General features: G+C 39.7%; 1 protein-coding gene across 2 annotated transcripts in view; it reads left to right on the top strand.

The window, feature by feature from the left end:
• The window catches only part of tbck (TBC1 domain containing kinase), a 291,120-nt gene that overhangs the window by 203,273 nt on the left and 70,349 nt on the right, over positions 1–17,498 (top strand). For both annotated transcript variants that reach the window (XM_051929957.1, XM_051929956.1), the window contains exon 23: positions 13,093–13,265. In XM_051929957.1, the coding sequence (XP_051785917.1) occupies positions 13,093–13,265 (173 nt within the window). The remainder of the gene's footprint in view (positions 1–13,092; positions 13,266–17,498) is intronic.

The raw sequence follows: 17,498 nt of genomic DNA, 5'->3' as shown, positions 1-17,498 counted from the left end.
ATCAAATATGGACAAAAATACAAGCCATGAAGTTGACCCTGGCAGAAACACAACAATTTCATGCAATTACTGAGTATAACCATATTACTGAAATTGACTTCTTTGCTAAATTCTTGCAAATTAATTAATAATTTGTGCTGCATGTTTGTTTTAAGTTAAGGCTACCTGCAAAATAATAGCCATTCCAACTGCTAAAGATGATCCATATTACTAACCGAGAATGCTAAACCGGATGATGGACGCAGGCACATCCGGCAATGGGCCGTAGCTGCAAAAAGACGTACTGCGCAGGCGCAAAAAGAGTCCGCGAGGGTCGGCTGAGGAGCCGAGAAAGGCGGATAGAAGAGGGCGAGAGAGGCGGATGAGGGGCCGCGAGAGGCGGACAAGACCACAGAAAAAAGGAGTGAGCACAGGAAAAATTGAGAAATGAGGCGCAAAGAGCACCGAAAAAAGGAAACGGCACATAAAAAAGTATTCAAACGCAAGCAAAGCACGAAACACATTGCGCACGAAACTAGACCCAAAAAAAAAAAAAAAGAGGCTCGCGCACAACAGCAAGGCACCCCCCCCCCCCCCTACAGGCACCGGACGGGACACACACCAAGAGGGGGATTCTACAAGCCCATGGAACACAAAAAGAAGAACACAAAACCACCCCACAGACCCTTCAAGCAAGGGACGGGACACACACAAAGAGGGGGATTCAACAAGACACAGGAACACAAAAAGAAAGAAGACGCTCGCGCGACAACAATCCTCAACCCCCCCCCCCCCCCCCCACACACACACACACACACACATCCATAAGAAGTGACACCCAAAGCCACATATTCTAAAGTGAACATCAACACCTTCACACTAGACAGCATAGGTGTCAGCATTGGTGGATCTCCTTACAATAAAGCACTATTAACCGTTCAACTGCAGAAAAAGAAACATATTAACAGTGACTGCGATCCTTCTTATTACTTATCCATATTTCGCATGCTGAGAAAGAAACAAGTCATGAATACACGGTCACGGGTACAAAACGAAAAGGAAAGGATAACAGGAACAAACACACGAAAACGAAAGAAACAACAAAATAGACGGCTATGCAGCATAGTTTGATCTCATTACAATAAGGCACTATTAACCGTTCAACCGCAGAAAAGGCTCCATATTAACAGTGAGTGCAATACTCCTTATTACTTATCCATATTTCTAAAAGAAAAAATGTCTCGACTCCAAAAACGCAAAGCTCAACTAAAGCTTCTAACTAACGATGTACCTAAAAGTAAAAACTTTATGAACTGCATTAGATCCTACAATGGTTCATTTGCTTTTGCATATACCGGAGTAAATATCAGGCCACCAAAAGGCAATGGCCCATACTACTTTCGCATATGTGCACAAATACTGCATCACATTGGAACAGTGCACCCTGAAACAAATCAACAACGCAAATATGCACAAATCTACATCCTAGATCCACATGACGCAAACTATCAATCAAAGTGCTGCATCGCAACAGGCACGGATTCAAAACGAAACACCTCCCGTCTCAGACATACGTTAATGGCAGCGAAGGCTACAACGGGCTTCTCACACAGCACAGGCAAATCGATTACAGCTCCAAAACAACACGTCCCAAATACTACACATGCAACAACGCGCCTCTCAAACGGCACAAGAAAAACATACACCAGTAAAATTCATTCTGATTAATGAATGTCATTTGCAATCATTGTCATTCAGTTCACTTCCCTGAAGAAACAACTGGAAATACAAGTTATACATTTACACGTTGTTGTCAAAAGGGTCAAATTAGACTGCCTTCTTTACATTCATATACTGAATATCTACAGAGGCTTATAACTGACGATGTACCTGAAAGTGAAATCTTTATCAACTACATTAGATCCTACAAATCGGTATCCACTATGAACATTAACGGTGGCACTGCACGTGACATCCGTCTTGAAAAAATGTTGTTTATTGATGAATGTTCAATGGCATGAAGTCACTTACTCAACACCATTCATAAACTTCTACAAACGTTTATGAATAGTAATATTCGATTTGAAGGAAAGGTACTTTTATGAGGAGGAGATTTTAGACAGTGATTAGCTATTCTTCCAGATGCCATGCACTCAGCTATTGTTCAATGCACCTTAAAATACGCAGACAATTGGCATTGCTTTCAAAAGATACAGTTAGTAAAAAAGATACGATGTCCAGAACCAGATCATAACAATTGCTTATTACAACTGAGAGATGGTACACTCACCAATACAGCTGGACTTCAGGCACATATTATTACAATTCCTCAAGCCTTTATCTGCGACAACTTAGTTACAGAGACATTTGGAACAGCAATCTCATTAGACCAAATGCCCCTTTTAACACAACGCACTATATTATGTCCAAAAAATATTAATATGGAAAACATTAATACCCAAGTCATTCCATTACTTCCTGGAGAGACACAACTCTTTCTAAGCTCTGACAAACTTGACTCTGATCACAACAATAACCATCTTAAATGACCTTACAAGTTCTGAGCTGGAATTACCTTTTACACTTAAACGGCGTGTACAAAGAAATTTTTAAATAAACCTTTACACTGTGCCACACACTTTATTGTTTGCTTTCTATTTGCATCATCTACACCGTCACACTATTCTATATCTCATTCATACATCACGCTCTTTGTCATTCCCAACACCAGGGGTTGGCGAGCGAAGCGAGCAGGGGGCGGAGCCCCCTAGTTTGAAATAACTGACAATACTGTTAGATCACATTTTAAGCATATAAAACTAGGTGAATCTTAGTGTGCTTCAAGGGTATCATTCGTAAACTTTACAAGCATGTACTGACTAGTTAGCGTATCATTTTTTGAAGTTTTAATGACCAGTTGATAATAAACCTTTGGAAAAGGATCAACTAATTCTTTGAATAAATAGTTCTAAAACATTTTCTACTTGAAATTACATCTTGCCTGAAGAAGGGGCCTGAGTTGCCTCGAAAGCTTGCATATTGTAATCTTTTTAGTTAGCCAATAAAATGTGTCATTTTGCTTGGCTTTTCTCTACATTCATAATGGCTAACACGGTACAACACCCTAGTACTACTATTCTACTCAAATTTTGTATATAAAGTGATGTGATGTGAAATTTTGCATACAACTTGATAAATATTTTGTATGTCTTTATTTGTAACTTAGGCAAAGCAATGTAATGTTAGTGTTATATTAGTTAGAAGCATTCATGTTTACCCCTCCCCCCCTTTTAGGAATGGGTCTCTTTGAATTTTACAATAGGGTTGGGGGGAGGTGCCCCAAACCAGTTTGGCAAGTGTTTCTCTGCAGGATTCTCAGTCAACCCCCAGAGGAAAGCCAGTCTGCCTAACTGACAAACTTTAGCTCAACAAATGGTTTTGGGGGTGGCAGGTATGAAGATGTTTTCTGCTCCCCATTGGTCTGAAGTATGGCTGTTTGGAACTGGCTTGTATCAGAAGCCTTTGAGTACCACGACGCCCTATTGGCTGTAGGGGTTGGACAGAAAACCTATAAATTTGCTTGCTATACCCAGCTCTCTGTCTTACCAAACTGATGCATGAACTGAAAAGGACAACACAATGAAGAACACAGCTTGGCAGCCATATTGAGACAGGCATGCGGCCTGTTCTGAAGAAAGCTGACCACAAATGACGCCTTAACTCGAGACATTTTAAGTAACTAGATAGATAGATAGATAGATAGATACTTTATTAATCCCAATGGGAAATTCACGTTCTCCAGCAGCAGCATACTGATACAATAAATAATATTAAATTAAAGAATGATAATAATGCAGGTGAAAAACAGACAATAACTTTGTATAATGTTAAATGTTAACGTTTACCCCCCCGGGTGGAATTGAAGAGTCGCATAGTTTGGGGGAGGAACGATCTCCTCAATCTGTCAGTGGAGCAGGACAGTGACAGCAGTCTGTCGCTGAAGCTGCTCTTCTGTCTGGAGATGACACTGTTTAGTGGATGCAGTGGATTCTCCATAATTGATAGGAGCCTGCTGAGCGCCCTTTGCTCTTCCACATATGTTAAACTGTCCAGCTCCATGCCAACAATAGAGCCTGCCTTCCTCACCAGTTTGTCCAGGCGTGAGGCGTCTTTCCTCTTAATGCTGCCTCCCCAGCACACCACTGCGTAGAAGAGGGCGCTCGCCACAACTGTCTGATAGAACATCTGCAGCATCTTATTGCAGATGTTGAAGGACGCCAGCCTTCTAAGGAAGTATAGCCGGCTCTGTCCTTTCTTGCACAGCGCATCAGTATTGGCAGTCCAGTCTAATTTATCATCCAGCTGCACTCCCAGATATTTATAGGTCTGCACCATCTGCACACAGTCACCTTTGATGATCACGGGGTCTATGAGGGGTCTGGGCCTCCTAAAATCCACCACCAGCTCTTTGGTTTTGCTGGTGTTCAGTTGTAGGTGGTTTGAGTCGCACCATTTAACAAAGTCATTGATTAGGTCCCAATACTCCTCCTCCAGCCCATTCCTGATGCAGCCCACGATAGCAGTGTCATTAGCGAACTTTTGCACATGGCAGGACTCCGAGTTGTATTGGAAGTCCGATGTATATAGGTTGAACAGGACTGGAGAAAGTACAGTCCCTTGTGGCGCTCTTGTGTTGCTGACCACAATGTCAGACGTGCAGTTCCCAAGACGCACATACTGAGGTCTGTCTTTAAGATAGTCCACGATCCATGCCACCAGGTATGAATCTACTCCCATCTCTGTCAGCTTGTCCCTAAGGAGCAGAGGTTGGATTGTGTTGAAGGCGCTAGAGAAGTCTAGAAACATAATTCTTACAGCACCACTGCCTCTGTCCAAGTGAGAGAGGGATCGGTGTAGCATATAGATGATGGCATCCTCCGCTCCCACCTTCTCCTAATATGCAAACTGCAGAGGGTCGAGGGCGTGTTGAACCTGTGGCCTAAGGTGGTGAAGCAGCAGCTTCTCCATGGTCTTCATCACATGTGATGTCAGAGCAACAGGCCAGTAGTCATTCAGCTCACTAGGACGTGATACCTTTGGGACTGGGGTGATACAAGATGTTTTCCAAAGCCTCGGGACTCTCCCCTGTTCCAGGCTCAGGTTGAAGATGCGCTGTAGAGGACCCCCCAGCTCCGATGCACAGACCTTCAGCAGTCGTGGCGATACTCCATCTGGACCCGCTGCTTTACTGGCACGAAGTCTCCTCAGCTCTCTGCTCACTTGCGCTGTTGTAATTATGGGTGGGGATGTCTCTCCTATGCTGGTATCAGCAGAAGGATGTGTGGAGGATGCAGTACTTCGAGGTGAGAGTGAGAGTGGGTTAGGGTGGTCAAACCTGTTAAAGAAGTTGTTCATTTGGTTTGCTCTCTTCACATCTCTCTCGATGGTGGTACCCCGCTTTGAGCTGCAGCCAGTGATGATCTTCATCCCATCCCACACTTCCTTTATGCTGTTATTCTGCAACTTCTGCTCCAGCTTTCTCCTGTACTGCTCATTCGCCACCCTGAGCTGGACTCGGAGTTCCTTCTGCACGCGCTTGAGCTCATGCTGATCACCGTCTTTAAAAGCCCTTTTCTTCTGGTTCAAAAGGCCCTTGATGTCACTTGTAATCCATGGCTTGTTGTTAGCATAGCAGCGTACAGTTCTTACCGGAACTACAATGTCCATACAGAAGTTGATGTAGTCAGTAGTGCAGTCAACAACTTCCTCAATGTTCTCACTATGTGATCCCTGCAGGATATCCCAGTCTGTAGTTCCAAAGCATTCTCTCAGAGTATTCTCAGCCTCCGGGGTCCACTTCCTGAATGATCGTGTAGTTACAGGTAGGACTCTCACTTTTAGATTATAGTGAGGCTGAAGCAGAACGAGGTTATGATCTGCTTTCCCAAGTGCAGGCAGCGGGGTCACGCTGTATGCGTCTTTAATGTTTGCATACAGTAAATTAATAGTCTTATTTCCCCGGGTGTTACAGTCCACATACTGGGAGAATGCAGGTAATGTTTTGTCCAGCGTCACATGGTTAAAGTCTCCAGCGATTAGCACAAGCGCCTCTGGGTGCTGCGTTTGTAACTTAGCAACAGCAGAATGGATGATGTCACTCGCTGACTCCACGTCCGCCTGAGGTGGAATGTATACAATAACAACAATGACGTGTCCAAACTCTCTGGGCAAGTAATAGGGATGTAAACTTACGGCCAACAGTTCGATGTCCCTGCAGCAAGTGGAGATTTTGACGTTAACATGTCCAGAGTTACACCACCGTGTATTAACATAGAGAGCGAGTCCTCCTCCTTTGTGCTTCCCACAGGTACTTGCATCTCTGTCCGCTCTAACTGTGATAAACCCGGGTACCTCCACGTTAGCATCTGGAATGTTAGTTGTGAGCCTCGTTTCACAAAAACACAACAAACTGCATTCTTTGTAGGTTCTGACATTTTTCACCAGCGCAGCCATTTCGTCGATCTTATTTGAGATTGAGTTCACATTCCCCAGAATCACAGAAGGCACCGAAGGCTTAAAACGGCACTTTCTCGCAAGCCGCTTCATTTTTAGCTTAGTCCCGGCTCTGCTGCCACGATACCGCCTTCTTACCTCGTCGGGTAAATAGGGAACCACACCGATACTGGCATTTGTTCTCAGCGCTCAAAGTTGAGTACTTGAATAGGCGAGTTTCGGCGTGTAAAAATCCATGCCCATGTTGTAAAAGTAAGTGTGTCCAGTGAACAAATCCACATAAAATAAAGTGATAGGAGTGATCAATAAATAAAAATAGAAAAATAAAAGTAGAAAAGTACACATACACATACAGTCATACATGGAGCTGCTGAAAAGGCTGCCACTCTCGGCGGCGCCGGATGTATAAAGTATGCATAACTAACAAGTCTCTGTGCCGCCTGAAACTACACATCACCATTTATCAGGTTGTATAGTTGCCAATATTCAAATGTACTTTGCATATTGTTATTATTTGTGAATATTATCAATAATACATTGTTTAAATTGTAACTTAACTCCTGCTTTTCTTTTACTACACCTAATTGCCTGAGGTTATAAATGTAGAAGGGAGGGTGGGGAGAAGTTATCTATATATATAATTCACAAAGTCGACGCCAGAAGGGGAAGACACCCATGAAAGCACGCACACCAAAACAAGACACCCATGAAAGCACGCACACCAAAACAAGACACCCATGAAAGCACGCAGGAAGGGGCGTGGATTCACTAAGCCGCCGACAAGTAGGAAGGAGCCATGCCCACCAACTCTATGACCATTGGATACGACGACAACTCACAGAGCCACGCCCACCACCTCGGACGCGACGCCTCAGAAAAAACGGCGTCATTTATGTTCGCCTGTGCAACAGTGCACATGGACCTCTGAGCCACGTTGACTTTTCATTAGTCAACCTCAGTGGAATCTTGGTTCACACAGAGGCAGCGCCAGAGAGAGACAGAGGCACACACAGGCAGCCTGAGAGAGAGAGCCACGCACACACAGGCCGCGCAACAGGGAGACAGAGGGACACACACAGGCAGCGCAACAGGGAGACAGAGGGACACACACAGGTAGCGCGACAGAGAGAGCCGCGCAATCCTTTAAAACTGAGGTTAAAACACAATGAAGGAAGCAGTCTTTAAAAACCAATAAGCCCTGTGCCTCTTTTTCATTAGCGTCTCACCTGCTTCACCGCCCAGCAACAGTCGAGACGCTTTCTCAGCAGCTGACCTTCTCTGTGCCCGACTCCACTACTGTCAGTCGCCTGATTAAAAATGGTGAACTCCTGCAATGTTACTATCTTGGTTGGCTTTTAAATAAAGTTCGGATTTGTTGAAATGTTCCTTTTTTTTCCCCCTGTGCTTAAAACTCATTTTAAAAAAAAGTGTTTATACAACTGCTGCAATGTTACAGAGAGAGAGAGGGCTCCCGTGCTTCTGAGAGACAGAGGGGGAGGGGGCTGGGGAGGCTCGGGTGCTGCTGAGAGAGTGAGGGGGAGGGGGCTCGCGTGCTGCTGAGAGAGAGAGAGAGAGAGGGGGGGGGGGGCTGGGGAGGCTCCCGTGCTGCTGAGAGAGAGAGGGGGGGAGGGAGCTCGAGTGCTGCTGAGAGAGAGAGAGTGGGGGGGGCTGGGGAGGCTCGCCTGTGCTGCTGAGAGAGAGAGAGGGGGAGGGGGCTCGCATGCTGCTGAGAGAGAGAGAGAGAGGGGGGGGGGGGCTAGGGAGGCTCGCGTGCTGCTGAGAGAGCAGCCGCCTATATTTTCCTATGGGGGAAATTGCTTCGGTTCACGACCAAATCGGTTTACTATCAGAGGTTTGGAGCGAATTATGGTCGTGAACCGAGGTTCCACTGTATATTGAGTCTAGAAAACATGATCAGCAAGTCTTTGATAGGCTGCAACAAAATGATGAAAGAACGAGCACATTTTTTTCTCACAAGCTGGGTGGGTGGGTGTTAGTTAGTTAATTAGTTACTCGAAGGATTTCAAGATTTAATATGCACAAGCGGTAACACTGCCAAAGCAGCCCAAACCAGAAAAGACAGCTGGCAAAAAGTGGCTGACAAATTAAACGCGTGTGCATTGTACTTACTGAAAGCGGCGTTACGGATTTTGCAAATGTTCATTTTTTCCCTCTGTTTAAAAAACATTAAAAAAGCGGCATGATTATGTGGCGCATACTACGCCGCGGGTTGGTATGCAGCGTGTAAAACAGTTTGTTTGTCGCGGATAATTTGCCTTTTACTTTAACACGAAGACAATTTCCTGTTAGATTTGCCTTTGCAATGACAATTGATAAGGCACAGGGCCAAACTTTCAAAAAGATGTGCATGTATCTGCCAAAACCAGTTTTCAGTCACGGACTGCTGTATGTTGCTCTCTCCAGAGTTCCATCTTTTCATTCACTTACTGGTATGCCTGCAGGAACACGTGCAGCGAGCGACACACACACACGCACACGCACATGCGCGCGCACGAGAGAGAGAGAGCGCTGGACGCATAAGAATAATAATACTTCATTACATTGATATACCGGTGTTTTCAGTATTCAAAGCGCTATCCACACAGGGAGAAACCGGGAAGCAAACCCAAAATCTTCCACAGTCTCCTTACTGCAAAACAGCAACACTACCACTCCGGCGGCCTCGATTTTGTTTTCACTTCTGTTTACAGCGATCGGATCGTAGCGTGCATTGTTGCAATGTTACTTTTCTTGGTGGCTTATTACATTATGGATGTTTCACATGTTAATTTTTTTCCCTGTGCTTAAAAGACATTAAAAAAGTATTTCTCAACTGTGACTCTGGAACAACTCAGTACGCAAGCTATATTAAGCGTCAACAACGAAGACTCGCTACACCTTAATGAACAAGTGCTGAAACTTATCCCTACCGACGAAGTAACTTTCACCAGCGTGGCCTCCATCGTCACAGACGATCCCGCTTTCAGTCACGGACAATTGTATGTTGCTCTCTCCAGAGGTCCATCTTTTCATTCACTCACAGTGGTATCCACAAACCCACCAAATTTGGACAACTGTGTCGTTCAGCAAGTGTTCACCCATCAATACATAATTATGCGGCGTATGTTACGCCACGGGTTGGCTAGTTTATTATAATACCTTATAAACAGTGGTAAGTCTGTGAGATTTGAGGCATTCTGACAAGGCTACATATTAATAATACAAAAGGGGAAAGTAGAGTAAAATATTGCTCTACCAAGACAAAGCAAAGCATCCAGCATTTTTGAGGGTCCTATGTTAGTAATGCTAAACAGTATACCTGAAATTCTGTTAAATCCTGTCCTTTCATTATTAGCATATTTATCAATGCTCATTTTAGTATTACTGTATTTCCTTACTCCGGTTTAGAAATTTCAACACTGATTGTTTTTCTTATTTCTAAGTCAATAACTATAGCAACACCTGACCTATTGTTACAGATACTGTGTCTGTTTATCAAGGTTTCTATTTATTAATTTGTATTTTCTGTTCTTTGGAAATATGCAGTCCAAGTTACAGGTGTCAAGCAGATGTCTGTGGAACAGCTACTGTATGCAGAACTTTTCTGAAAAAGCTTTATGAAGTCTTTAATGATCATGTTGCTGACTATAAACCTTGATGCAAAGCTTTGTCTGACAATAAAAATCTGAAATAATAAAATAAAAAGAACATGATACTATACATAAGATTATTTGTACTTTCAGTAATTATGCAGTTTAACAATTAGCATCTCATGAAGAACTCTTAATGTGCATTATTTGAGTGAAAGTGAAGTTTTCTTTTATCTCGTATTTTTTTCTGATGGTTTTTGTTACTTTAATTATAACACACATGTCCTATTGAATTTCTCATTCAGGAATAATAAAGTTTAATTTAACCTTGACCTTTTTTAACAGAGAAATTAATAATGAAAACGGGAATAATTGTTATCTATCTAGTTATTTTGATAGCAGCAGCACACAAATGGCAAAGGTGTAAGGCAGGCAAAATTAAGCCAAAAGCAGGCCAATATCCTCACCAGTATACTCTAAAAAGGCAACACTCCAAGGCAGTTTGAGCATCCACTATATAGCCTGGCTTTAGCCTACACAGAGTCAAGTGGGGCTTTGGCTTCAAAAGTGCAAAATATTCTTGAAAATCATGAAATAGCAGTACATACAGTATGCTTTACAAGGGGTAGAACTTAAAAATTCTGGCAGAGACAAATCTTACAAATAATCTTTAGAAATAAAGGATATACTCATAGGAATATAGAAAAATATCAATTATTCTAAAAGAGCAAAGGAGGCAAATGGAGTTGCCTACAAGGCAACCAAATGCAAGTCAAAATTCACAAGGATAATCCTAAGAAGCAGAGAAAATAAGGTGAAAAATTAAATCAAAAATAAAAACAAATGCAATACTTCTGGAAGCACCAAACACCAGAGTGCATTCGAATGAACCGTACTGTATTTCAGTTCCCAGAATGCCTTTACAGGGCTGGGGCAATCTGTAAACTATGATGAACAGGTAGCTCTGTCTTTAGAGGAATCACTCACAAAATACAAGGAACATAGGAGAATAGCAAGACACATATAGATACCAACCAGTAACCAAATAGAATAAAAATAATACACAATCTTCCTTAATCACAGTCATTCCAATAGATGGCGCATCACATTCATTAAAACTGCTTTTACTAATCACATACCAAATAGCATATGAAAGAGACACATGCATTGTGTGGTTCAGTGCAAACATTAACGGTGAGGTCTACATTGATTACTTAGATTTCAAACTGTCTTGGACCAGTAGCATAGGTAGTTAAATAATAAATGAATAGGGTAATATTATTAAAACCAATGGAAAACAATGAAAGACTATAACAAAGAAGACAAGAAGAATCACTTCAAACATGAGCCAGGGAGGAACCCTGGTTTGACCATGACACTAGTAACATCAAACATTTTTTGATGAGAGCAGACCAAGTCTAACAATATCAACAATCCAATTCACCTAATTTCTCCAAAATGATACCAAGTCAATTTTTTTTTCCCCCCAAAGTACTACTATCTACCATATTACTTGGTTACTTTTTATATGTGTTTGTACCTCACTTTGTGAAGAAAAATGTAGTGTTTGTTAGATTTATTTTAAAGTAACACTAGAGATCCACTTTACTAATCACCTTTAGTAATTTTAAACTGTTCAGTCACGTAACCTCTTAATCGCCATTTGTTTAAACTACAAAGATTAAGTTCCTTTAGTCTTTCCTCATAGCTCAAACCTTTTTAACCTGGAGTCATTGTGGTTGCTCCTTTTTGTACTCTAATTCCGCTACATTTTTTATTGCAGAGATCAAACCTCTGCACAGTATTTCAGATGAGACCTCTTTAGTGTGTTATATACACCAGTCATGACCTCCCTTGATGTGTACTAGATGCACCGGGCCATATATCTAACATCCTTAATTGCTTCTGTTCACTGTCCAGATGTAGAAACTCAATAGTCAAAGAAAATCCTAAGTTGTTTGCTTAAAGTGAAAATTAATGTTTTGAAGCTCCCACTGTGTGTTCAAAACTAATATTTTCACTTTCTACATGTAATACTTCTTTACATTAAATTTCATCTGCCACAAGTTTGTCCGATATTGTGTTTTTTTTAATAATATTTTTATTAGTAAAATGGAAATCATGAACAATTGAAACAGACCCTAATAAAGAACATTATCATAGGATAATGCAACACCCACCCCACGGTAATCAACCGTCACACAAGTTCCAACCTACATCTGGCTTTGCATGGACAGAGAAAGGCCTGGGTGGAAGGCACAGCAATATGAAAGGCAGAGGAAGACAAGAACGGGGTTGGGGGACAAAACACTGTTGCATCAGGAATTCCCAGTTTATAAAGTATAAGAGCTGGAAATCCCATTAATCCATGCTACAGGTGAGAGACACCACTTTTAATATCACCTAATTTAAAAAATGTTCATCATACCATAACTCTTTACTTTTGGTATTAAATCCAATTTTGCCTCCATCCACACACTGCACCTTGAACTCCCATTACTTTTAGTTTGATCACTAGCCTATCATGTGGGACCTTATCAAAAGCTTTCTAAAATATAAGACACATAATACAAGATAAATAATATGATATGCACCTCTGTGATCATATACTTTTGTTTCTTCCTCATATGTTCTTGCCATGTGATGCATGAGAAGCTTACTAGCTTATAATTACTTGAGCCTGTTTTTTCTTTTTAGACACTTTATTTTTGTTTGTTGCTGGTCTGAAATAAACAGTCTATTAATAAACACCTTTTAGTTGTCAGTAATGTATTCGAATTTACATTAGTTATCTTTTGCCTCAAAATACTCTTAAACATAACTGAATTTAGTTTGATAATTTGTTAGATTTTCCATGTTATTTCCATTATTTCTGTCATACATTTCTTATTATCTTTATATACAATATATACAGTAATTTCTGTTCTTACACCAATTGAGTACTCATTGATTAAAATATAAATAAAGTGTATTTATATAACCAAGGCTTTTCATATGTTTACTTTCAAAGAAATTGACATTGAAAGATGTGTAAGAGAATCCATCAACCTTTTCTGCTGGACTCCTAAAAGTGCCACTTACAGGCAGCATGCCCAGACCCCAAAACCACCTAGTGATAACAATGGCTTTAACAAGTCATCCTACTTCTCTGCAGACTATCAGGATTTGCCAAAAACTGACTTGGTGAGTTATTGCTAAGATCTGCTGCTAACATTTTTATGTTCTGTCATGTACCTGTTGTAAATGTGGTCTGTTCAGTTTTAAATTATATCCACTATTACAAGGATCTGTGCTTTTGGTAACATTACAAAGTGTACAAAACAATAGCTACCGAATAAATAGAGAAAACTATTGCATTATGTCTTGGCACAGTTAATTGAATAGTATAAGACCTGCAACATAATTTAGAAATTTGTTAACAGAAAAACTTTTCAAAATTGGTTTGCTTAAAGTAATTATATATCTCTTAATTCTCTAATCTCTTGACTATCTAATTTACAAAACATATTAAAGATTTAAATGACTTACAGTGAATTTAGAAAGTATTCAGACCCTTTCAATTTTTGTACACTTTATTTGCGTTGTAGATTTATTTTTAACTGGATAAATACAGAATGTTGTTTTTGCTCATCGGTATACACTCAGTAACCTATAATGATAATGTTTAGACCTGTTTTCAGAAAGGTTTGCAAATGTATCCATAATCTCTACACCACAGTAAAGTTTGCAGAAAGTGAAGGGGTCTAAATAGTTTCTAAATCAACTGAAATTGTATTTCACATTAAATGAAAAGCATTTCCACCAGTCAGTAGTTTTCTCCTAAGAAAGGTCATAAATGAAAGATGAAACTGGTTACAACAGAAAACTTACTCTGGTTTTACATGTTCATTTCTCTCTACTTGAATGCTGTGTTTTGCAGATTTTCTGTGCTGAAAGACATCTTCATCTTTTTGTAGGATAACACAAGAGTTTTGTGGAGCATCGATTCATTTGGGAGATTTGTAAACACATTTCTAGTTGCAGTAAACATTTTTTAAGTTAAGCTTTTGTTTAATATTAAGCCTTCATTTTCAAGCATTTAAAAGTGTGTTTGAGTTTCAGACTTGCATGTCATTTAAATCAAACTTTAAAGGTATGTTGAATTGCAGTGTTTAGAGCGTGAGCCATTTGCAAGTAAAGAAAAATGTATCATTTAAAATTAGCTTTCCCTTTAAGATTGTATTTTGACCTGTGTCTAGGATTTCCGTTTATTTTTATGTAGAATGTTCCTTTGAAAGATTATAAAGACATAATAAGGATACAAGTCAAAAAGGTTGCACATGGCACAAGAATAGATATTAAGTAAAGTTAGAAATTCCTTACATAGTGTAGCCTTTTAAATATGGCTGTTGATTCTTTACAAGTAAGATTTAGCATTACGGTTTACAAAACAATGTCTAGTATTGTACAGTATAAGAAGTGGTGGCTTTCTGCTTCTGAATACTGCAGTGAATACTACTCCATATTAAAATTGGTAGCTCAGTTGTTCAAGTTATAACACTTGTAATGGGACTTTTACAGCACTGTAACAGGTATAATCAATTAGAGATGCATCATTACTGTAACTCCATCATAGTCTCTTGTTGAGAGATTGACAATGAGTAGAGTAAACAAGAATGATTTAACACTGCAGGGAGACAAGTGCTTCATTTGTATTTTTGATAATGTGACATGGAGAGAAATAGAGCACAAATGCATAGTCATAGAGTAAAAAGAGTGAAAAGTTGATTATTCTGAAACAGTGCAAGAGCAAGAAAGTGAATCCATGATCAAAAACATGCTGAAAAAACTGCAAAGGAGCAAATCAAAAAATGAAATATAAGTAAAGATTGAAAACATCAGCTATTTGAAATGAGAATATCAAAGGAGAATCTGAAAAAATGTCTCCACAAAAGAGTGCCTATAGGTAGTTTAAATGCTAGACAGCAAATCTAAAATATGCCTAAGGTATTGGCAGGGTGATAGACTTAACCAGGCAACAAAAAAAAGTGTAATCATAATTGAAGAGGTTGAAGAAAGAAAGTAATGATAAAAGGCAGACAATTATTAATGGAATTTTTTTATGCAGTGTTACAGTGTTTCAAAGCAAGGTTTGATTTGAAGACTGTACCTACTCATTTATTAATGTTACTGGTACTATTAGTGTTATTGGTCACCGCATTTAAAAAGCAAAGTCTGGTATCAGTTTCCTTCATGTTATATGATTTGTTTGTAAGATTAATAAGCAACAGGCTTCTTTATTAACTGACTCTGACCAAAAATTCTGGTGGTGACACCAGCCCCCATATTCATGTCCACATTAAAATAACTATTTTATATTATAGATCAGTTTGCTGTATCAGGGCACATCTAATACCATGAAAAAGTACCAAGTCTGTTGATTTCAATGACATGTCACACTTTTGTATGTACTGTGTCACCTCGGAGGAATATCTTGTACAATGTATAGCCTCTGTTTCTGATTATTTTTCAGATGCACACATTTTTATGGCTTTAATTTTTAATAGGTAGGTTGTAGGTATCAAGATATCTTAATTTGCATGTGAAAATGGTTAACACACACTTTCCAAAGACTTGCAACAATTGTATACAGTATGAGCCCCAAACCTAGATGAATCAGAGTTGGGAGACAGTGGGTGACACTCAACAACAGAAATGGAAGAATAGAAAGAGAAACTTTGATTGTAATTGTGGTTGGTTGTTTCTGCACATTTGGCGATTTATTTGTATTGAAAGACTTTATTTGAACCAGGGACTGTTTTGGGTACTACTGTGTATGAGGTTTATGGTTCAGTGGCGCACCCTTATGATCACAGTGTCATATCACAGACATGAGGTATCTGTATTGATATCACTGTCCCCTTTTGCCTAACACTGAATTATAGAATGTTAATTTATCAAAGATTGGCTTGATATAATAATGTTTTAAATTCTACATAAAGGCAGATATTATGTGCATTCCAACAATATGTAACATTTGCATGTGTTTTCAGCAGCCACTCCTGCAACAGTTGGTATTGGTATATCTCTGTTGTCCTGAGGAAGCTTTTTTATCTTAATTGTTGTTTTTCTTATTAGTTGTGTTGGTCTCTATGAATGTACCTTAGTTTTGTGGTTCATAGAAAAATATTCAACCCGATGCAGAATTTTCTGCTGACGCTCATGGTCATACATGTGTAAATAAAAAACTGTTTTTTTTTTTCTTCCAATGATATTCTTTCTGTATGTTCTTATTACTTTTACAATGACAATGTGAAAAAAAGATTGTGTGTGTGTGTTGTTTTTGTCTATTTGCACACAGTTTCAACAGTATTAGATTATCTAGTTCACTTCTTAACAGATTCTTATTGAATCAGAGGACTTAAAAGACTTGATGATATGGTAACATATTACAATTGTACAGTCAAAACTAACAAAGCATCTCCCAACATTTTTTTGGCTTAGGTCAGAAAGAGTAAAACTCTCTGGGGAGATTTTTCTTAATTCTTAAAAAGTGTGGGCACCACAAGATCTGCCTTCAGTTCTGTAGTAATGTTATAATTAAAAAAAAATTAATACAAAATAAGGTAAACACCCCCATCACAAACCATATACTTAAGCATGAGACTAGAGTATTAGCAGTTATCCCTTGTCTTATGGTAGAATGTGAAGTAGGTATAATGCTGTACTTGCTCTATATTGTGTTGAATATAATAACATTGATTTTCCTTTTGAATGTATTACATTCTATAAAAAACTTTCCTTGTGTTTGTTTATCCTTTCTTTTTGTACCTTTATGTACGCAGTTTTCTATGTTCCACGTTACAGGAATTCACTGCTAATTCACTTTTGCTACATTTTAAAAGGAGATGTAAATATCATAGTATTATTGATGATGTACACTGTATGGCCAGAAGTTTGTGGACACTTGAGACTCACATGAGCTTGTCAGACATCCCATTCCAAAACTATGGGCATTAATTTGGAGTTGGCTCTCTCTTTATACCTGTAACAGCCTCCACCCCTAATTCATCGTTCCAAAGAGCACGTTTCCACTGCTCCACCATTGCGCAATGTACAGTATATTAAGTGCTACAAGAAAATGGACAATTAATTTGTTTTATTTTGGACTTTGAGATATAATAATAGTGCTATATAGCGGCCGACCTGGCACAGACTGACACGGAGGCACGTATAAAATGACACAAAAATGTTTATTTTCTTCACCTATGGGGCACGTCTTCCCTGTGAACCCCACAGGCACAACACAGTCCCAAAATAAGCACAAAACAACCAAACCAAAACACGCCCTTCTGGCACCACCACTCCTCCCTTGAAGCTTCGTTCTCTCCTCCCGACTCTGGCCGCTGAGTGGCTGGCCCCTTTTATAGTCCACCC

The sequence above is a fragment of the Erpetoichthys calabaricus genome, chromosome 7, assembly GCF_900747795.2.
Source record: "Erpetoichthys calabaricus chromosome 7, fErpCal1.3, whole genome shotgun sequence".
Classification (NCBI taxonomy): Eukaryota; Metazoa; Chordata; class Cladistia; order Polypteriformes; family Polypteridae; genus Erpetoichthys; species Erpetoichthys calabaricus.
Note: the sequence above shows the minus strand (reverse complement) of the source record. Positions and strands in the feature narration are given on the sequence as shown.